The 24,897-nt window shown below is 38.5% G+C and overlaps 1 protein-coding gene across 1 annotated transcript in view; it reads right to left on the bottom strand.

Annotated features, from left to right (window-relative positions):
* LOC139120844 (peroxisome proliferator-activated receptor gamma-like) overlaps nt 1-23,955 on the bottom strand; it is a 111,247-nt gene extending 87,292 nt beyond the window's left edge. Inside the window, exon 1 of the mRNA XM_070685435.1 lies at nt 23,630-23,955. Coding sequence (XP_070541536.1) covers nt 23,630-23,762 — 133 coding nt within the window. The 5' untranslated portion in view covers nt 23,763-23,955. The remainder of the gene's footprint in view (nt 1-23,629) is intronic.
* Between the last annotated feature and the right edge of the window lie 942 nt (nt 23,956-24,897).

Raw genomic sequence — 24,897 nt, 5'->3', positions numbered from 1 at the left:
AACTGATAGTGATTTTGTAGCTCATTCTTTACTACTTTTCATAGTTTTGATAGCCGGTAACACACACTTCGTGTTCGTGTCGGCTACATGGACGATCTGCCAATTTCATACTTCAATGCTGTTTGAAGACATACAATGCTGCTGTGAATGACAATGCTTTAAAAATTTCAAATTTTCAAGTGACAGCATACATTTACCCTGCATCTTTAGAATAGTGAGACAATAAGATGGCCATGCCTTTGATTTGCTTACAGTCAAAATGCCATGTATGTATCATCATTTATATAATATTCACAAAAATGGTATAAATATCTGTTATATATTATGTAACTCATACTGTATAATTATTAACAATCAATGAGAGTGCAGGACTCTCTTAATGCTTCCCTGGTGATAAATTTATATGAGATTACACAACTGGCCATTATTTTTTTAGAAAACTGAACAACTGTACACTTAAATCTACTAGTACTACTGGTAGAACAAGCAGTAAAAAGAAGTTTTACGTTAACATAAAACCCCAAAATTATATTACATGTATTAATATCTAACTATTTTTTGATCAACACTATGTCCAGTGACAGGCATGTACAATTAGACTAATTCATACAACCATCTGGAATATGTCTATTTAGTGTTTCTGTGACTTATGGGAGTTTGTGCCTCGAAAATTAAAGATTTAAACTTTTGCTCAAACTTTCTCAAGGAATCATTAAACCATTCTCTTTCAAAATCAAGAATAAAAATAAGAGGTCACCATGCAAATTGTGATACTAGAGAAACAAATTACCCAAAATTTACTAATATTTCAAATTAAAATAGCTGCTGTTTCTGTGTTAACTCTATGGGGAAGAAAAAATTTTTGATTTTCGAAAAAAACTATGACAGTAAAACTTTTCTTATGCCGAGCTTTAAAATGAGCACCCACAAGTGGTAGATCAGAAAAGAATTGTAAAAGTTTGAGAGTCAAACTATCTGTCCCCAAGGCGCATTCTATCTTAATTAAACTGTAAAGATTCTAGACTATTATGCCTCACAGAGTATGTATACGATACACAGTTCATACATTTTGGTGGGAAACATGAAAATTACCTCACTGAGTGTTCCATACTAGCTTAGGATCCTATCAATTTATTCAGAATCATGTTTGGCTGTTTATGCCACTGGCTGAAACCTGGTCATCAACTTTGTCAAGCTTCAAGATGAAAAGTCTTCAAAGCAAAGACTGATCAGTATCAAATAGCTGCAGAAACACTTAAAGCTTTGCATTCTTTATTTACCTTGGTTTTCACTTGTTTTGATGATGTGAAGAGCAACATGAGATTTGTCACATAGGTTGTAAAAGTCACTTGGCATTCACTTTCCTCTAATGGTATGACACTTCACTGTGAAAGTTCTTGCCAGAGCCAATATCGTTATCATAAACCTTCCCTAAAATGTTTTGTCCAAATCTGTGAAAGGTTCTAGCACCGATCAGCTGAATATCTAAATATGAATACCATTGAAATGAGAAGTTCTGAACAAAGTATCATGTGCTGGCTTTGTCATTGGACAGGTATATATAGCTTTGAGCCTGGTACCTTGTTGTCCAAGTATCAAACACTCATTTGCAATTAGAGACTACAAAGCTTTGATTTTGAAGGGAGGGCCAGATACTAGACCAGATATTTTGTACTACCTTTCATTTCCACAAAGTATCACACTGTTTCAAAACCTCAAAACTAAGACATGCTGAGAGCAATTCAAGTTAGGAATAATATTTCCAATTTGATAAAATTGTATGAAGACCATCTCACTCACAAAATTGGTATCTATGGCCTTCTCAATGAACTGACATATATCAAAAAGTGGTCCATACACACCGATGATTCAAAAGAGCGATGCACTCACTCTAGAGTTACAAGTTTGGAGTTTGATCAATACACACAGGTCAACCACTTGTAGATGACAACAATTTGCTCAGTGTTATCACACCTACAAGGGAAATAGCTCCTTATTTGACTAATGGAAACTCATTTAATGATGATAACATTATACTCTTTGATCACAAGGTCCAGAAATATCAGTCATTTGAAGCTCTGTCAGGCGACATGAGGGCAAAATAAAGTCACGGCTGTAATTGGCACACCACAATGCGATAACATTTTACAATCTGACGAAATAAATGCGACTCTCATCCGATATGTACAGGAATCCTTCATTTTGTCAATATACACATATATATCTGGAATATTGAATTTTCCAAAATCTACTGAATATTTCAGGCAAACAAAACCACTGATATACAATGTAGGTTGCATTTGCAGATAGTTAATGTTTGATGGTTCATTTTAGAATTACAGACAATGTGCGATTAACCTCATGCTGTAATGGTCACTGATAGTACTATGTGTTCTCTCTAACTTCATACTACAACTGCAATTCCTATTACTAGTAGAGCTAGTCAACAAAAAAGTTTCAGTAAGTCATAACATCAAGGTTTCTATTTCTAGGTATGAACAATAAGTTGAAAAGGGCAAAAAATAATTCAACTGTTGAACTCCACTCAATGGAGTGAGCTAATGGCCCCAAATCATTGAAGATTGTATTGGGCATACTGTTAAAATTGTAGGACATGTCAACTCTCTAAAATTTACTTTCATGTTCACAGCATTTGTACTTTGTTTTGGAAGTGATGCTGACAAGCTAGTATGAAAAATAAATTTCTTTCTTCTTAAAGGGCCAGTAGCTGTGTAACATTTGATGAATTTTTTACAGTCTTGTTTTTGAAAGTCAACCACAGTTTCTTACTTGCTCTTCACCAAAAAGTATGTTCAAACACCTAATAATTAGTTGGTCAACACAGTGAGTGTGATGTAAAATGCATACTGTTTACATTTGAATAGCGTTGATCGCGATTTCGGGTTTGTTACTAAATATAGCTACACACGCGCGACTTTTGGACAAATATGCTGAAATTCGGACAAATTTTGTCGTTGTATGCGCAGCTGTTGTTGCAGCTTGTAGTCTCACTCATCAATTCATACAAATAAGTGTGACGCTAAATAGCCTTTCTAACACTCGCAGGTTTTATTTTCGTCGTTTATGCGAAAAATGCGGACAAATGTTTATTTATGCATATTAATGAGAGAGAACAGTGACGTACTTTGCGATCAGCGCTATTCTTGTCCAGACTAGAATCACTTGTCAACAGTAACCATTCAGTTTACACAGTCATGTACAAGCTGAGTTGACAAGCTGAATACTATGTATCACAATATGCTTTCAAGAGAACAAGAAACTGTAGTTGATATTAACATAAAAATAGTGAAAAATCATAAAAGGCTATAGCTACTGGCACTGATCTATATACCAGTAGTAAATGGGGCAAATTTATTATCAGTAGATGTTGTCATGGATACATCCATTTATGTGATATCATGAATATTTTGATTCATATAAAATGTAGTTCTACTTGCAGAAAAATGCTGAATCATCTCTTAGATTTAACTTATCAGCATACACATGTTACATGTACAGACCCGGATGAAATAATTCATAGGTGACCACTCTCTGTGATGACATATATGAATTGTCACGTGTACATCACAAATTATCATCAAAGTTGTCACACATTATGCACATCTGAATGTACAAGGCTGTGGAGTGATCTGACAGGTCACAATAAAGCACATCAGTCTGCAAAACAAACTTCAAAAATAAAATAAAACAATAATTAATGTTAAAACACACAATGAAGACAAATTTGTAAGCTTGCTGAAGTATTTTGTCATTAAATTACATGTACGTTTTGTGCTTTGCTATGTTGACAAGTGAGTTCCGCTAACCACGGCAATTTAATTTGATCTTTGTGAAATGTATCCATAAATCATTCAAACTCCATAAATTCACACTCTTGGGAATGTATACATATTGGGTATTTGGGTAAAGCAGGTTGCAGTGTATATAGATTGTAATAAATGCAGGGCATTGCTGACAAAAATGACCAGAAATGAAATTATGGCTCGTCTTCAACAGATCTATATGATGGAGGATGTTAGGTGTAGTGTCCTTATCTGTGCGATACCAATGATATGCTGCAGCAATGCATCAGTTTGAAACAATTTTAATGGTTTGATAACAGATGTCACAGAGTCCTATCTCTGTATCAGTTTTTGTCTGTTAGGATAAGCAAAGTAACCACTGAGTCCCTACACTTTATCATGGACAGGACATGTACACTAACCACTGAGTCCCTACACTTTATCATGGACAGGACATGAACATGTATATTCTGCTGTTGCTTATCTGCACTTCAAAAAGACAATGTGTACAGGATGGCTTCAATTGACTAAATGACAGACAAACCTGACATTGTTTGTCGTGGTTCTTCATCAAATGGGTTGTAACATCACATGCAATAGTTTTACAGGCGCATATGCAGAGTTGTTCAATACACTACATGTATGTGCAAAATAACCACAATAGCAAATATCATATCAAACAAACTGAGTATTGCATTTACATGAGCTGCGTTGTGATGGTAAAACTAATTCTACGTGACTGATAAAACGTTTTCTATCACCAGTCACCTCTAGAAAGTCTCCACTACTTGAAACAAGTTTAAAGTTGTGAGAACACACAAAATTTCTCTGTACACCGCGATGAAGTCTTTGGTTTGCAGAAATATTAATTATCACGTCCAGACTGTAGATATTTTCATTTTAATACCACAAATTATTATTTTCTCTACTCTTCTTTCTATAAGGTTGTTATTTGTTGACCATTCTTTCTACATGCATGAGTAAAATGACTGATCTAATTGACTTTCCAAATGATACAAAATTGTTGAAAATAATTCCTTGCAGATTTTTGCTTTGTTCCTTTCATACAATGATGTTCGACCAGCCAGCACAGGTGTGCCTCCTGTAACACAAAAATTTCACTGATTTCCGTTACTCAAGGACATGTCATATTGATCAGACATGAGTAAACAGACTTTAGAGTACATCTAGTTTAAACAAATGTAACTTCACAAGGACATTGGTGAATTTAATCTCTTTTATACACAACTCTTTTCCATAAATTTTGGGAATTTCAAGTCAGAAATTAATAAGGATGTGCATCATTATTGTATTTTGCTAAGTTTTGGACATGAAGGTTACAATGATAATTCAGTAATAGTTTGGTCTTTGTTGAGACGGTAACCCCGGGGACAGTAAGCTTGAAGGTGATTGTCTGATAACATGCTGAACTTTGCGTCTGTCCAAACAGGACATGATGAAATCATCCTTTTGTCTTTTGAGGACAGGAAATGACTCTCTCTTTGTCTTTGCTTGGTTGGTAGCAATGGTAGGTTTATCTGCTCTGAAGACTAGCTACATTGTACATGAACATCTGATGTGGCTTCCAGCTTGTTCACCTACTGATCAAATTCTCAGTTCCTGATGTTCCTAAAATTTATAAGTGCAAATTTCGTCACCATTTTCATAAAGAGAAATACAGTCATCCCTAGGAACCTGTACACCACATTTGATATATATCAGATGATTGGTTTTATAGAATATGATGTTCTGACCAAAAAACGACAAAACTATTCCCCACCCCATCCCTTTGCAAAATTGTATTTGCAAACTTCAGCATCATTTGAACGATCTTCATAGATTGCCCCTTAGAAGATCAATAATAAATTTGAAAATCTATCGAGTCAGTGATTTCAGGAAAGAGTTTTAAATAATACGACAAAAAAATTGTGCAAAATCCAAATATGCAGATGTTATGCTAATGTGAACTAATATGAATTAAAGTGCAATGTAATTGTGCTGACCAATGTATTTAATATCAAAACTACAACTCAAACTCTACAGTAAAGTTTTAAAAAATAATTTTCAAATTTATTATCAATTATACTATAAAAGTAACATACACAAAATTCCACTCACTCCAAGACACTTATCTAAATAATGTAGCAGACTTAAACTTGTCAAATTTGTTTCACTAGTTTGTGAGCGATGAGCTCTACAATTTTGGCCAACAGACAAAGGGACTCACAAACTGACAATCACAAGCTGACTGAAACAAGGAAGATATTGGCACCCAAGCATGCCTTCAACACATAGGGTCCAAAGAGAACTTAGCATTCTGACATGGTTACTGTAAGTGGGCCGGTAGAAAACATAGCCATCCTTAAATATTTGTACTTTAATTCACTAATATGGTCGGTGTCCATAGATCAGTTTGGATATCAGAAAATAAAATACACTCTGTCAATCGTTTCCTGTAATGACCATACATGCATTATGGGATTTCCAAAGTTAAAATACCTGTACGGTAGATTCCACACTGACAGAATGTCCTATTGTCCTGACAGTCTTTGTGTGGAATGTAACCCTTGCTGGCCGTCAAAAAGGTTTTGTGCAACCCTGGGTGAACATATAGAGATTTTGGGTTCTAAGATGAGTTATGAGCTCAAGAATAAGATTAATTACAATGAGTACTCACATACTTAGTCTTCAATCATGAATTGTTGAGCTTTGTAAGGCCATAGAAATGATAAAAACAGTTCAAAGTATTCTTAAAGATGAAAAGTGAGGTATCAGGGTACCTTGCCTACCTCCTCTGGGTAAATCTAAGTAAACAACCAAATATGGGTACAAGTCTTTGGGTACATTGGTAAGTTACAATATCTAATATGGGACATGTACAGAGGACTGGAATGTGGGTTCAGGTTTGAACTTTCTATTGTTTGTGTGCAACGACAAAGACTGCAGTAAATCTGGGTGTGCAGTGTGCTTATGGGTAAAATGTAAAACAGTAGGTACTGTACTGTATGTGTGAAAGCCGGGTATTAGATGTCAGTTAGTTATGAGTTCTCAAATGAGGTGAAGGTACGTGGGATCAAAATGGGTTCCAGGTGTTAAGTTTCAACCCGGGAGGGTTGCAGCCATGGGTGGCCATATACAAATACTGGCGATAGGTGTGTTCAACTGTGAGATGTCAGCTTTGAGGAAGGATAGGTGTAACACACATTCACCAGCACTCACCTGATGATAAGATCAAAGTAGATTATACTAAACTTTTAAGTATCTCTAAATTGTTCCAGTTTAACACATTTTACTCATTAAACACCACTATGTAATGTTGCTGCATCACTCTGACTGACTACACTGATAAGAATTTTTACCAATGAAATGCTAGTACTGATAACATGGATGTTACACGAAGTTCTTTCCAAAACAATATTGACAACAAGGAACCATAATGACAACAACTTGGCACTCTCACTAAATTCTAATGATGTCATGACATAAAATAAATATATCAAAGCATTGTGGCATCAGATTAAGAATTACCTGGCACTATTTACTCCAAAGACGTTTAATTTTTTATGTGATAAAATACAGATAAGATAAGGATGATTAATAGAACTGTTTACATAACAACAACCTACACTTTTTTTACCTGTGTACACATCAAATGACTTAAATGTACGTTTGTGGTAATGTGTTTATTACACTGACACACACAACTTCAAAGGTACTGTACATGTACACATGGTTGTCAAATGATTGTGTCACAATCAGTATGGCCAAAATAAAAAAATAGCGTCAATGACACTGTAGCTCCCATCCTGGACTATTTAGTGTTTGTTCTCTGGTCAGATATTTGAACATGTGTGAAAGGGATAAAGTGCATGAAGTGAAAATACTTAAATGAAATGTACTGGAGACAGTGAAATATGTTTAATGTAATTATTCAGAATATGAAATGGAAAAAATACAGAATTAGATATATCCAATACTGTGATACAACCATTAACTCAACAAGTCATTTACAATGACATAGTCCCCACTTGTAGTAGGAGTATTAGTCTTGATGGGGCAGGAAAATGTGGTCATTAAGAAGTATCACTGGGGTGTATATGTTGAGATCTATGGGCACATAGGTCTATGTTGTTGTCCCAATTTGAAACACATGAGGCATGTCTAAGTTATGGTTCTAAATCGGGAAAAAAGATCAGACCTCTAGCAGTATTGGCCAGCCAAGAAATACATATGCGCATTATAAATGAGGTACAAGATGTGACATCTTAAGGTCTAATATCCTATCAAAATTGGAGGGTATAGAACTTGTGGTTACTGAAATATGCATATATATGTATAATCAAAGTCAAAGGTCATCGAGGTCACATGACATTTGAAAAAAAAAATTATATTGCTAATTAATCCCTATATGCCAAAAATCAGATCTCTAGCTCTATTGCCCAGAATTAGATGTGTACATCAGTGTTCTCCCCAGGATCAAGCAAAAGCGTAGCGGCTAATTTGCATAATCATTTGCATATCATTAATTTATATTTGCATATGGATATAAGCTTGCACATGCACCCATGCATTCATATACACTCACAACAAAATGCAATGGTAACACACAAGTATGCAATTTGAACATCATGGAAACTCTTTATTACACTTAAATAAATCATCACAGTATCGTACCATTGTAATTAAAATAGAAGATTCAAACAGTAACAGCAAGTTCAGATTGAAAGCAAGAAAGGTTCGTCTGATTGGAGTTCGATTAATACATATATTGCTAATACAATTGTCAAAAATTGCCAACAAAGAGGAAAATTCACAAGTTTAAAGCTTTACACAATTCAAATGTAACTGAGTTTTATATCATTTTTGAGCGACAAACACCGCGAATAATGTTTCATCACGGGGATCAATTTCAACCAGCGCCCCCGCATAACTAACCACTGCCACTGAACATCGTCGTTCGATTCTTGATTTTAAAAATACCACTAAGATGATCACAAGACATGAACTAAGTACGACTAGAATCACTTGAAAATCAGGTGTAAAATCTTTCAGAGAACGTGTCAGAGTGGAACCACACACGCGACGCCAGGATCAATGTCAACACGTTATAAACACGTCGGCCAACATGGCCGCCGCCATATTGGAATTTATGCAATGTGAACGCGATCGCGATCGTGATCGTACTCGGACAAAAAAAAAAGATCATCGTTGTAAAATCATAATCAACCTCACTAGTCAACTGCTTCTTTTGTTTCTTTTGCGGTCCATTTTGTTGATCTAAGCATGGGAATGTGATCAAAGGCCCCGCTAGTGCTACACCGCCTAACTCTGTGAATACTTGTCCTCGATGTATACCGACTAAAGGTCTTTGTTGGTCGTAATAGTCGTTGTAGAATGAAAACTTGTGAACAACCCAGCCGATTCTTCTATTGTTTTAACGTTCCTCTCAACACTTACGGACAACTTATCGGACGCATACCATACTTCACACCTTCCACTCTTTCACCAGGTTGAAAGTTGCAGTGAGCGCTAATGAGTAGACAATGCATGCAACAGCTGGTAGCTACGCAGAGCGTGTGAACTAAAGGATGGCGGGAATATTTTAAAGCGTAGCGGGGAGAATCAAAGCGTAGCGGGGAGAGGCGAAAGCGTAGCGGGACCGCTACGCTAAAATGGCCTGGGAGAACACTGGTACATAATTAATGAGGTAAAGCGTGTGTTGTCATAAGGTCTCCCATCCTACTAAATACAAAGGACATAGCACTTGTGGTTACTTATTTATTGACATAAACATATATTTTAGGGAAAAGGTCATCGAGGTCACATGACATTTGGTCAAAAAATTTCTCTCCTATAGTTATCCCTATATACCAAAAATCAGACATCCAGCTCTATTGGCTCGCTTTTAATGAGATATAGGCATAATTATTGAGGTACAGTATGTGGCGTCATAAGGTGTCCAATCATACCAAACATGAAGGGTGTAGCACTAGACTTGGTTCAAGTCGGTGAATTTTAAAAAAATTAAATCATTTATAATAGTTTCTCTTGTGTCTCTCCTAGGTTTTCCTAGCGATTGAATGCGTCACGTTTGAGTCTGCGCAGTAGTGAGTTAGTTTCTGCCGGATTCACCGACTTGGACTTCTTGCAAAGTACAGGCGGTGAGACGGACTGTGTACACAGTGACGTAAGCAATACAAAATGATTGACAGCCCCGCCTTTATTCTGGCCAATGAGAAGAACGCATGCTAATAAACCTCTGCATGCATTAAAAAGTTTGTTGTCATCTCTGTGCAAAGCTGGACATCGAGTACGTTTTATATCTGGGCGAATAATGGCATCCAGTTCGTACATCAACCGCGTTTTACAACTGATCGGTCGACCATCGCTAATCATGCGAGATTACCAAAGAAAGCTTGTTGAGAGTTACATTGAGGGAAAAGATGTGTTCGTCTCCGCACCAACCGGCAGCGGAAAATCACTGACATACGAAGTCTCCCCACATTGTTTTGATTTCCATCGCTTTGGGCACGTAATAGAACAGGCTACAACTGTAAGGGCGGTATCTTTTTCCCATCCTTGAATAACCGGCGACGATTTTCGCATTTTGCAACATGGGCCTCACAAACAACACAGATATTTTCACGCGTTTTCGGAGATACAACAGAGGTCGTGCTGACTTCTGTGGGAGTGATCGCACTCGACATTTTGTCAACAACGCCATGTGAGTTTTATCATGGAGGTAGTAGTGGTTTTATGCACGTCTCGTTTGGGTCATTTGGTAGGCCTAACTCCTCCCAATGTGTAAAATTCAGTGATGTCATCTTATGAATAATATATGAGTAAAGAAAACGTCATTTCATGAATAATTTATAGCAACGCAGATCGTGCAAGAAAGCCAAGTCTGTGATTCCGGGTGAAACTCCGCTGTATAGCGTTCACTCTCCTCATCGCGTTCACCCTACTCATCGCGTCCACTCACGCGCGCGTTTCACATGAAAGCAGAATACAAATCATTGCGTTCACTCCACTCAAACATTCACAAATCACAGACTTGAACCAAGTCTAGGTGTAGCACTTGTGGTTACCGAGTTATGGAAAAATATGTATATTTGAGGTCAAAGGTCACCGAGGTCACGTGACATTTTGTCAAAAAAATTGTTTTGCTAAGTTATCCCTATATACCAAAAATCAGACCTCTAGCTCTATTGGCTCGCTCAAAATTAGATATGTGCATAATTAATGAGGTACAATATGTGGCGTCATAAGGTGTCCCATCATACCATACACGAAGGCTGTAGCACTTGTGGTTACTGAGTTATGGACAAATATGTATATTTGAGGTCAAAGGTGACCGAGGTCACGTGACATTTTGTCAAAAAAATTGTATTGCTAAGTTATCCCTATATACCAAAATCAGACCTCTAGCTCTATTGGCTCGCTCAAAATTAGATATGCACATAATTAATGAGGTACAATATGTGGCGTCATAAGGTGTCCCATCATACCATACATGAAGGCTGTAGCACTTGTGGTTACTGAGTTACTGAGTTATGGACAAATATGTATATTTGAGATCAAAGGTCATCAAGGTCACATGACATTTTGTCAAAATATCGAGATATCTGCGTGAACGGATGGACTCACGGATGGACGAACAGACGGACATGACCCAATCTATAAGCTCACTGGACTTCATCCGTTGGGACTAAAAATTGTGTCACTGCATCCTTTTTGCAATATGAATACGATGAGAAACTAAATTTTTATTTTTCGTGGCCTTATACATGGAAGTCTATGGAGATCTGCCTTATACATGGGAGTCTATGGACGTGTAAACTAAAAATATGCAAATTTCACCACGATTTGCCCAAATTTGGGAAAGGTCACTCCTATGCACTTCCATACCAAGTTTCAAATCAATTGGACTTGTGGTTTCAGAGCAGGAGATTTTTTGACCAAAAATGGGAGAAAATTACAAAAAAATTCATGAAAAATAGCAAGTCCAAGATACTGACCCAAGATGTGCACAATCATTTCATGTCAGCCCAAAGTACTTACATGCTAATTTTTCATGTAATCTGCTCAGTGGTTATTGAGTTTTTTCAATTTGGATGTTTTTACATTTTTTCACTTAATTTGCATATTTTTGGCAATGACAACTTCATTTGAACAAATCTCATCTACAGCCCATCATCCATGTACACACCAAATATCAAGATGAAATGTACAGCGGTTTTGGAGTTTTTGATGTTGACGGACAGACATACAGACATACAGACATACAGACATACAGACATACATACATACAGACATTTCCCTAGCCTATAAGAATAGCTTCCATTGCCATATATACATATGGCTATGGGAGCTAAAACCAGTTACCTTTGCATTGAAAGCACTACAGTATTTCCTAGCTCAGTAGTTCAAACTGATAGAGGAACACCTTAGTGATATTACATTTGGTGTATATATACCGCAAGCTTTATGTAAATAGCATCATGTTTGACAACCAATCAATTCTTGTATTTTAGGCGGCAGGATAACAATATACATTTTATTAAAAAAAACCCAAATATAACCTAGTCAAGTAAACAAATTGCAAGTCTGCCCTTACTTGAGAGTGTAGGCTGTACTACGTGAACAAAGCTGTAATTAAAGCTGATAGGATACATTTAATCATTGTAAGGAGTGACATATTACCCTTTCCAAGCCAAATTGCTTTTGATAGGGTGCTTGCACCTTGACACACTTCAAAAAGTTATGTGGCTGTGTACATATATATGGCAAAAATCCCCAAAGAAGTAAAATGAATGGTATTAACTTTTGCAGGCTGCAACATACAACTGACATTGACTGACTGCAAGTCAGTTGGTAGGTTCCATGCTACACCAAATGTAGTACTGGCTTTCACTTCATATCACTGAATGGTCATATAGGTCACTTTGCCCTTCTGCAAGATGACCCCATCAAGCTTAGATCTTCTGGGGGGTATGGCACAGGTCAAGGTCTATGTCAATTAGTGGTAAACTTTATAGTTTCAAACCTGGTTCCTGCTTGTCATGCACCGTAAATCATCTCCCTGACCTGAACAGTCCCTCTTACCACTTCAGAGTAAACATGGGTTTTTACGAGCCACTGGAGAATGCTCCAGTCAACTTTTATTGCCCAGCCCCATGCAATTATCCACTATAATTGGCTGCTTTACTATTCTAATGTATCTTACCTACACACTTTATACCCCATTTTCATTTTCTTTGAATCCTGTTTTCAGATTAGATGAATGAAATCAAACAGTATGTAATTAGCTACTCCCAAATTCTTCCCACTGAAATCACTCAAAATGGATGGACGTAGTGACCCAGAACTTGAATGCTTTCATTTTTTTTGTGTCATTGGTATTTCTTGGATTCAAGCTTTTTCTCTGAACTGATCATCAAAACAATAGAATTAAAGATCTCTTCAGAAGGAAAGGCTGTACATCATTGATGCTACTTTAAGTAAAAAGTTTGCCCATTTCTGTGAATACCTCAGAACAGATTTCATATTTTTAAAGCTTTACAAGCGGTCCTTTCCCTTACAATATTCCCTTCACAAGCTACTTCACTCTCTTTGGACATGGTCGACCCTGACAATTCATTAACTGTAACCAGAAGCTGATGATCAGTAGTTTGTGACAAACTTTGCGGTTGAAAAGCAAGTCTGAATGGCTAAATAATAGACAAGTGCTTTTTTAAAGTGAGGCACAGAAAGCTTAAAAATTGGTAAACAAAATAGTTTGTTAGTATGTTACTCTGTTTGCTTGAGTTACTTTGTATGTTAAAACAAGCATGGTTTATCATTGACAGTCCTTACACATCATTCTATCATGTTGGATAATATTTTGTTGTTATAATCAGAGTCCCTGGCAACAATGTGCTATTCAATTTCCTACTGAGAATCAACGTATGGTAGTGGCACATCAGAAATATAAAGAAATGTTATTGTAATCTTGAGCAATCTTTTCTCATTCTAGTCTGTTCCTGATTGATTTCAACATCTATGTATGGAAATGAAGATCACCATTCTAGATGTATTCTGTTTGAGTTCAGAGGAGAGTGGGCTATGAGAGAGATACAACCATATGGTTGTGATTCTTTCTGGCAAATACATCATCTTCTTACTATCAGCAATCAATCATCTGGTCAATCACACTGTCATATACATTTCATGTTGATTCTGAGACAGTTCCTATTCATATGCAAATACGGGTTAGTACAACTCCCTAGCAGTTTCCTGCAGAAAATGTCAAAATCAAATGAAGTGAGGTTCATGAGGATGGCATGTTTTTTCCCTGAGGTCAGTGGCAAAGATGAGCTGTGATTAATTGTCATGTGGAAAGTATGTAACAGAATGGTTATTTGTCCTTCTAAAAATGATTCGGTGTCAGTCATCCCAGGTGAGATGTTGCTGAGTAGTGAAGTCTCACCCTGGTACCCACAACAAAACCCTGGAAATAGTGCTTTCCTATCGTATTGCTGCATCGTTACTTGCTTTTACTTGCAGCTGTGATAGACAGTACTTGCAACGTTGAATTGAAACCATCTTATGAGATGCAGTTGCATTGAAACCATCTTATGAGATGTACAGTAGTTGAATTGAAACCATCTGATGAGATGTAGTTGCAGTACAAATGTCCATATACCTGATACTTTTCTAAGATCCGGACAACCAATAAAAGGCTGCAATCAAACTAACTGAAAGCTTATCAAACACTTTACGCAACTTTCAGGGACAGCATTGCTGCACTGTTCACACTGTGACAAACAAACAGTGTAACTTGGAATTGGTTGAGGAGGGGGTCCAAGTGTCAAGGATACTGTGATGATGTAGCTTTGCTGGAATAAAGGTATTATTGTGAACATGAACTGAAGTGGTTTAAGGCGCCATGAGTATTATCAGATGTACTGACAGAGGCAGTGATGGCCCATGCAGATGGTCATGAATGAAAAGCTGCAGAGTCTGTTTGTTGTGATGGTTAAATCACCAGGACACCTACCCTAGGATAGCATAATTAGTTAATCACCAGCATTTGTAAGAAATATCTAAAAGTAAAAGAATGCAGGTCTGACTTCTGTTCATCTGCATACTGATCAAACAGTTAACAACAATTCTCATTAAAGGAAAAGAACAAATTTAATCAGAGAGATTTAAAGTCTTGACTTCAAATATCCCTGCCAAATACTGTATTTTCCCATAGACCATTCATACATTTTAACAGAATTGGATGAATTTCCGTGAAATCGAAAAAAATGAACTTCCTTACTAAAACTATTTTGATGACTAGAAAGTAATGTGACTATTTACAATGCCTTAATTTTAACAAATGCTGGGAAGTTTCCTTGGATACCTATGTACAGCCATTTGCTGTAAATTACATGTATATCAGTGTACAATGTGATACAAAATGTACTTGCCAAAAGTGATGTTTTGTTTCAAGTGTGTGTACAGAGTTTTAAACTGTCACAGCAGTGCATTGTGGGATAACAAGAAAAAGGTCTACACCCCAAAATGGGGGACAGTACTGCAAATCACTGACCTATGTCAACTTCTCAGCAAACTCTCTGACCCATTCTGCAACAAATTTTTATTTACAATCCTACAAACACTTACATATATGATGGTACTTGTACTGGCTGTGGCAGTCAATGCAACCAGTCTGGCTGTGGCAGTCAATGCAACCAGTACTGGCTGTGGCAGTCAATGCAACCAGTACTGGCTGTGGCAGTCGATGCAGTACTGGCTGTGGCAGTCAATGCAACCAGTACTGGCTGTGGCAGTCGATGCAGTACTGGCTGTGGCACTCAATGCAACCAGTACTGGCTGTGGCAGTCGATGCAACCAGTACTGGCTGTGGCAGTCAATGCAACCAGTACTGGCTGTGGCAGTCAATGCAACCAGTACTGGCTGTGGCAGTCAATGCAACCAGTACTGGCTGTGGCAGTCAATGCAACCAGTACTGGCTGTGGCAGTCAATGCAACCAGTAGTGGTGTGGCACTCAATGCAACCAGTACTGGCTGTGGCAGTCGATGCAGTACTGGCTGTGGCAGTCAATGCAACTAGTACTGGCTGTGGCAGTTAATGCAACCAGTACTGGCTGTGGCAGTCAATGCAACCAGTACTGGCTGTGGCAGTCAATGCAACCAGTACTGGCTGTGGCAGTCATTGCAACCAGTACTTGCTGTGGCAGTCAATGCAACCAGTACTGGCTGTGGCAGTCAATGCAACCAGTACTGGCTGTGGCAGTCAATGCCACCAGTACTGGCTGTGGCAGTCAATGCAACCAGTACTGGCTGTGGCAGTCAATGCAACCAGTACTGGCTGTGGCAGTCGATGCAACCGGTACTGGCTGTGGCAGTCAATGCAACCGGTACTGGCTGTGGCAGTCAATGCAACCAGTACTGGCTGTGGCAGTCGATGCAACCAGTACTGGCTGTGGCAGTCATTGCAACCAGTACTGGCTGTGGCAGTCGATGCAGTACTGGCTGTGGCAGTCAATGCAACCAGTAGTGGCTGTGGCAGTCAATGCAACCAGTACTGGCTGTGGCAGTCAATGCAACCAGTACTGGTTGTGGCACTCAATGCAACCAGTACTGGCTGTGGCAGTCGATGCAGTACTGGCTGTGGCACTCAATGCAACCAGTACTGGCTGTGGCAGTCAATGCAACCAGTACTGGCTGTGGCAGTCAATGCAACCAGTACTGGCTGTGGCAGTCGATGCAACCGGTACTGGCTGTGGCAGTCAATGCAACCGGTACTGGCTGTGGCAGTCAATGCAACCAGTACTGGCTGTGGCAGTCGATGCAACCAGTACTGGCTGTGGCAGTCATTGCAACCAGTACTGGCTGTGGCAGTCGATGCAGTACTGGCTGTGGCAGTCAATGCAACCAGTAGTGGCTGTGGCAGTCAATGCAACCAGTACTGGCTGTGGCAGTCAATGCAACCAGTACTGGTTGTGGCACTCAATGCAACCAGTACTGGCTGTGGCAGTCGATGCAGTACTGGCTGTGGCACTCAATGCAACCAGTACTGGCTGTGGCAGTCAATGCAACCAGTACTGGCTGTGGCAGTCGATGCAACCAGTACTGGTGTGGCAGTCATTGCAACCAGTACTGGCTGTGGCAGTCAATGCAACTAGTACTGGCTGTGGCAGTCAATGCAACCAGTACTGGCTGTGGCAGTCAATGCAACCAGTACTGGCTGTGGCAGTCAATGCAACCAGTACTGGCTGTGGCAGTCGATGCAGTACTGACTGTGGCAGTCAATGCAACCAGTACTGGCTGTGGCAGTCAATGCAACCAGTACTGGCTGTGGCAGTCGATGCAGTACTGGCTGTGGCAGTCAATGCAACCAGTACTGGCTGTGGCAGTTAATGCAACCAGTACTGGCTGTGGCAGTCAATGCAACCAGTAGTGGCTGTGGCAGTCAATGCAACTAGTACTGGCTGTGGCAGTCATTGCAACCAGTACTTGCTGTGGCAGTCAATGCAACCAGTACTTGCTGTGGCAGTCAATGCAACCAGTACTGGCTGTGGCAGTCAATGCAACCAGTACTGGCTGTGGCAGTCATTGCAACCAGTACTGGCTGTGGCAGTCAATGCAACCAGTACTGGCTGTGGCAGTCAATGCAACCAGTACTGGCTGTGGCAGTCAATGCAACCAGTACTGGCTGTGGCAGTCAATGCAACCAGTACTGGCTGTGGCAGTCAATGCAACCAGTACTGGCTGTGGCAGTCAATGCAACCAGTACTGGCTGTGGCAGTCAATGCAACCAGTACTGGCTGTGGCAGTCAATGCAACCAGTACTGGCTGTGGCAGTCAATGAAACCAGTACTGGCTGTGGCAGTCAATGGAATGTACTATTCTCCTCTGTTCGTCTTCCACATACTGTACATATACATGCAAACTCAGAAACATACACATATACTGTATAGTGCAGGAGAAGTTTCATCAATAGGAAATTGAAGTAACTACACTGTACCTGTGATTCCGCAACTACTGACTTCTGACAAACGTCAGCTTCAAAAATGTTCACTAATACACATGTACGTACCATATTGTAGTCAGGGAGTTGAAACATTAGAATGGCATATGCAAGTTGGTCTCTGTAAGAGATGCTAATCGGGAACCTACATTTGTAAAACTGCATTCATGTAATATGCACAGCTGAGATAGGATCAGTTACTGTATATGCAGGAATAATTACTTCACTTGGATGTACTTGTCTAATAATCAAACATGCATGTACACCATTCAGTGACATACCAGAATTGAGTGGACTGATTTCAATATATATATATATAGATGCATTGAGCTGCTTGTGAAAAAATTGTAGAGAAAAGCCTAATAATATCAAACACTTCATTTTATGAAAATCTGTTAATGTTGGCATTGCAGCATTTCTCAATGTGCGCTTCACACATAAAATTCATACAGGTGACAATTTTCCAATTTTGTGGCATTTCCCTCCGAAGAATTTTTAGAAACTTAGATCTGCGAAATTTAATATTTCAAACTTAATAAAGTCATTTGCATTGCAAATGAAATCCAGTGATTAATGACAGGCTACTGTCTCTTTGTAGTCACCCTGGTCTAGTAGTAGTAGCAATGTCTTGTATTCATTTACAAATTAATTCACACATGTTCAGATTTTCACAGATATTACAAAGTAACCTTAGCAACCGCAGGTCAATAATTTGAATCCACTAGTATTGCTCTAATCACTGAAATTCTAGGGTTTGCTCAACTAGTCACTGGGTTCGTGCATTACTGTTATAGTAACTCATTCAAATAAAAGTCTCAATGTAAGGCTCACATATCAACTGTCCAGTACGGCTAATTGATTAAAATAAAAATTTGAGCAATGACAGGACAGGAGGATATTTTTAAATGAGTGACTATACATTACAAAAGATCGTCAGGTTTAATCTGCTAAACATGATAGTACCTGAGTGCTTGATTTTCATACATTGCCATCATACCAGTATGTAAAGCTGATACAAGCCATTTGACAGTGTATAAACATGGAAATGACAAAAGGTTTCCTGTCAACATACTACTTTTTCAAACAAATACACTCAATATAATATTAAGTGATTAGTCATGTAGTTATCGAGATTCACATCCCTACATAGAGACTAACCATGCTGGAAGTATGATTTCAACCAAGAGCAAAAGCACATGTTAATCTGCTGGTGCCTGATCTTTACTAGAAGTCAAAGATAGGGAAGACTTGAGTGTGTGAGGTTATCACCAAGTAGTGAGGCAAAAGTATCCAATCCAAGTAATAGCCAGCCATTCTAACTATTCCACAAGTTGAATACTTTCCCTTTAGTAGAGAATGAAATTACAGCCATGGCCAACACTAAGTACCGGTAGATTTACAAATCTCATGATTAACAACCTATTTTTTTGGCAACAATGATCTTTTGACCTGAGGTCAGTAAGTATGTGATGTCACTAAGTATGTGATGTCACTAAGTATGTGATGTCAGTATGTGATGTCAGTATGTGATGTCACTAAGTATGTGATGTCACTAAGTATGTGATGTCAGTATGTGATGTCAGTATGTGATGTCACTAAGTATGTGATGTCAGTATGTGATGTCAATGAGTATGTGATGTCACTAAGTATGTGATGTCACTAAGTATGTGATGTCAGTATGTGATGTCAGTATGTGATGTCACTAAGTATGTGATGTCAGTATGTGATGTCACTAAGTATGTGATGTCAGTATGTGATGTCAATAAGTATGTGATGTCAATAAGTATGTGATGTCACTAAGTATGTGATGTCACTAAGTATGTGATGTCAGTATGTGATGTCACTAAGTATGTGATATCACTAAGTATGTGATGTCACTAAGTATGTGATGTCACTAAGTATGTGATGTCACTAAGTATGTGATGTCAATAAGTATGTGATGTCACTAAGTATGTGATGTCACTAAGTATGTGATGTCACTAAGTATGTGATGTCACTAAGTATGTGATGTCACTAAGTATGTGATGTCAATAAGTATGTGATGTCACTAAGTATGTGATGTCACTAAGTATGTGATATCACTAAGTATGTGATGTCACTAAGTATGTGATGTCACTAAGTATGTGATGGTGGGTAAGAACTATACAATGAAGTACAAGTACAAAACATGTTCTCACTTTCACTAATCTAGTCAAAACTATAAATTCTATTTTTTTCACCAGCTATTTAAGGTAAAACCATGTGGTGAAAGGAACTATAAACCTTTAATCCTGTACTGTACAAAACTGTTCTTTGTCAGCAAATGGCTTTCGTTCCAGGCAAGAGATATTTTGGTACTGTTTGGTAATATGTTTTCAGAACTATCATTTCATCACACCCATGCTGTATTAGCTTGTGAAATATTCAAGGTTTCCTGGCTTCACTTAACCTTTTACAGAAATTCATTCTACTGTTAAACAGAATTGAAAGACATTGCTCTCTCTTTTATGATTTTCAATAGTTTTCTCAAATTTAACATTTATATCTGTACAAAGTTACCTGGAAGTCCATATGTGTATGAGTATGCCAGGTATTCAGAGAGCACAAATTCTTATTATATCATACCACTACATTGATGGCACAAATACTGCAATCTGATTGGTCAAGATCCAAAAACAACCATGCTATATTCACGATATAGCACGGTTGGAACAGTCATGAGCTCCCAGCTACATACAAATTCCTTTTTTTGATGTTTCATGGCAGAATTCAATTTAATATTATGATATAACAGCAGTAAACCACCTCAGGAATGGGTATACTACTCAATTTTGACCAGTTCACTCCATATACGCATTCGCTAACACTCGTGCACACATGTCGTGCGTGAACTGGTCAGCATCTCGTAGTACATGTATACCATCACTGAGTGTGCTTTATTGCATAAATATTTAAACTCAATATATCTAACATATTAGATCCAATACTAATGAAATGCAAAAACAACAATTAGTTTTGCATAGAATAATTGGAGTCCAGTTGTTTCTAAGTGATGATGCTTGCGATGAACCCCTCCAACCCCTATCCCAGGTCACTGCTATACCAAATAGTTTCAGTTTCTGGCTTTGGTCATATTGTTCAAATGATGCCAACAGTACAGTATTACCAACACAGCTCTCTAACTCCACAGTTCCCACAGAAACAACACACAGCAAAATTTATGGCACTTGGACTAAATACGACCTTACTGTTCCTAAAACTTTAAACTTTTGTCAAAACAGGCAATAGAAAGTAAACAGTCCACAAGAACCACATAAGATATAGACCATAAATATGTCACTTTGTCAAGTTGAACTCCCTCTGACCTTTATCACAAGGCCAGTAAACTGATGAATTTAGTTTTTCAAGTGAAAGAGTGAGAAAGGCCTAATGCATTTTTCATAAAGGCCTAATGCATTTTTCATCACGAAAGACATTGCAGATGCCAAGATCTTCCTTTTTGTTAGTTTTTAATTGTTGTTTTCAATAGTTTATCTTCTCACAAACTCATCCATAAGGAAATATATCTTGTGCATAAACTTTCCCACTATCATTATCTGGTAAATATTTATTAATGGTTGCAACCATACATACAGGCAATGACGGGTAGAAGTGTACAAATCCATTAGTTCTTAAAAATATCAGCTTGCAAAAAAAAAATGACTTAAGATGAAACAGAAGGAGTAAGATGAAACAGAAGGAGTATGTTGAATGGCCAAGCTAAATCAAAATGAAGATTTGTTGAAACCATGAAACAAGGCTGGTTTCCCAGCTGGCCAAAGCATCCAATGTGTGACGACACTTTGATTAGATTATGTGAAGACAGAACGTTTTCTACTGACATTTCAAAGTTAATCTCCTGGTTTCAACTTTGAACAGAAAGACCTACAAACGTCCTTTCCAGATGCTTGTATCTCATCTAAATATTCCTTTCTCTTCAGCTTCAAAATGAATGAAAGTTACAACAGCAACACATTTTCTGCTGCTGGTCCTCAATTCCCTCATTCTTCAATAGCATCTTGTTAGTCATTTTTTTTAATGATGGCCTTATCCCATGATTAGATTCAAGAAAATTATCCAGCAGTTACAGTTGACAGTCAAGGAATGTGTATCACCTTCTTTTTAAAAATGAGGAATTTTTAAGCTTGAAAGTGGCAAGGCATTAGAAGACTTAGTGAACTGTTAAAAAAACCCACTTGTTAAACTTATCTAGTGGACATCAGTGTTGTTGCTTTCCAAACTACATTTTGGGTTTTCTAGCAGAAAAAGTGAACAGGTGATTTCTTTGAAGATTTCAATCACTGGAAATATACTTTTACATGTTATTGTTCTATTATGTTTCAGTTTCAATAGCATGTGGTACGCTTTCAGTAAAACCTGTCTAAACTGAATCGTTCAGGGACTAAGAAAATTGTTCAGTTTGGAGAGGTGTTTGGTGTGTAGAGGTCCTTTTAACATAGAGTTCTATTGGAATGGGACTGGGAAAAAGGGTTCATTTTAGACAGGTTTCCAGTTTAGACAGAGTTCAGTTTAGACAGGTTTCACTGTAAAAAGCTTTTTGCATTATTCTTTTCATTTCACTTTCCTCAAGCATGTATTTGTTGGTTTTGTTAGGGATGCCGGGCCTTAATAAAATCATTTTACATGTAACAGTAAATGGTGTTGTTGTTATGCTATGCAAAGAACTTAAACAAATAGTTGGTTCATTTACTTAATAAAGGAAAACAAACACATGCTGCATAGAAGCAAGGATTTCTTTTGCTGATAAACTCCACTTATGTGGGGATGCCGGATTCGTGACAATTGCATATTACATAATAGCCTTTTTTTAGAACTGACACTGTCCATTTCACAATTTAACGACAAATGTAAATATTTGTGGAGAATTTAAACTGTTCTTTCTTTATTACAATAATAGTGTAATGAGTTAGTCGTTATATCTCGATGAGATGCATACAGTCGGTTTCGGTTACGTTATGGCTAGACTAGCATTATGGTCACTCGAAACCGTTCTTGCACGTATGATGTGGCGACGCGTCCGCACACGCGTTATGATGGGCTGATTTGTATACAGACGTAGGTTTCTAAATAGCGGAAATCCGGTGGTAAGCAACGTTTGTTACGAACGGGAAGTTACTCAAGCGTCTGGCGCATCGAGTCACACGTTCTGAAAGACAGACTTGTGAGTCGCCCAGCTCGCCGGCACTCAGATGTCGCGGCAAGTTCAGTAGGCGATGATCTGCAGCTGCAACCAAGAGATAGTATGACTAAAACAAACAGGCTCTTCAACGGCATAACCTAAATGAAACCATGGTCCCTTCACGAAACCTAACCAAGTCGATTCGCAACCTGGAGCAACACAAACACTGTGTAATGCCAACCAAAACATCAACCGATTTCAATTCAGTCAATCTGTAACAGCCACTCAATATTTCTTCATCAGCTGCAAATACACTTTAATTTTATTTGGAGTGAGTCGAGGAGGCAATGCTGTACAATGTTCTATCTTCGCTCTTAGCAGTTCAAAGTACACGCTCGGGCAGGGATTTCGATTTTAATGACGTACACTATGCCGATGATATATGTGTGTCGTACGCTCGCAATGAACTGCAGGGCTATCGTAAAACAGACTCGACTTCCACGTAACCTTCGGACGTCAGAGCGGTTTATTGGCTCCACAGAGCAAATCTACACTTGTCTGTTTCACATCAGTAAAAAGCAAACGAAAATCACAGGGACTAGGTGAGATTCGACGGCTGCCATCGTAGCAGTCTTGAGAGCTTACCTTCGTCAGACTGGTTACTCCCGTTAGCGACGACATCTTGGTCGGAGGGTTTATCGTAGAAACTCTCTTCGTCGCTACTCCAGCTCATCCCTTCCAGCTCCTGCCGAGCTGCGGCCTCCACCTCTTCCATCATTTTGAAAGCCTAAAAGTCCATGGGACAATTTAAGTGAGAGGAAGATATCTTTGAATGGTAGTGAACACGAAAGCGTGGGTAGACAATGCGGAGCGAAGACGGTACTGTGTCACGCTGTAATGCAAACAAGCGAACTCGATCTTGCACCGCCTTCTGCCAGGTACGCGGCCATATTGGAATGCCTATCATACTATCGGCGGGGGCGCACTCCAAATGCAGATAAGGGATCCGGTATCGAAACAAAAATCACTCAGGCATCGCCGTCTTCACGTGAGGCAATCGCTGACGCAACATCAAAGTTTAATTTTACAGGTTTTGTTTCAATTTCGTTTTATGATAATTGGTTGAGAATTCCATGTCATCTCTGTTCCTGTCACTTTATTTATTTCGCAAAAATATCCGAAAACTTCCGTATTCAGAAATTCTCTCTCTCTCTCTCTCTCTCTCTCTCTCTCTCTCTCTCTCTCTCTCTCTCTCTCTCTCTCATATTACTAAAACAGCGACGGTTTGTAAAATGCTAAAAAGTACAATACAGATGCCCTTTCGGTAGTTAACAAATGAATTGTAATTTTCCCTCAAAACGTTGAATTTTGAGCGTGATTATTCTTCAGAACCATGATTAATCTTACTATAAGAACAGTCCCCTAAGGAAGTGTTCACAATTCACTTCCAGGGGGCGGGGAATTTTCAGGGGCGGAGAGCTTTAATTTACCTCGGGAGGAATTAGGGGGTTAAACACAGCAGTCCTCGGGGCATTGAAAAAACCAACATTATTAATTCAACACAAAACAATTTGCCATTCTGCCACTTCTGAACGTAATCCGCCCTCGTGAATATGCAGAAATGGTTTCAGTGTCACGTTCATTGTCATCGAAAATGCTTTCTGAGTTGTCAGTTTCACTGCTGCTGATTCACTACACTAGTACTAATTCTAAAAAGTCCTGTAATAGTCTCATCGGAGTTACTACGGTCCGTTTCTGACCCATGTGTGATTTCAGTGGCCAAAGTGAGACTTCGCCCACAAAAACGACGAAAAAAGGAATGCAAACATCGTGCTCACAAATGCAAACAGGCAAAACTTGAATTTGAAAACTAAGAGTAGCTCAACTCCTAGGGACTAAAGTTGTCTGCGGAG

Source organism: Ptychodera flava, chromosome 20, assembly GCF_041260155.1.
Source record: "Ptychodera flava strain L36383 chromosome 20, AS_Pfla_20210202, whole genome shotgun sequence".
Lineage (NCBI taxonomy): Eukaryota > Metazoa > Hemichordata > Enteropneusta > Ptychoderidae > Ptychodera > Ptychodera flava.
Note: the sequence above shows the minus strand (reverse complement) of the source record. Positions and strands in the feature narration are given on the sequence as shown.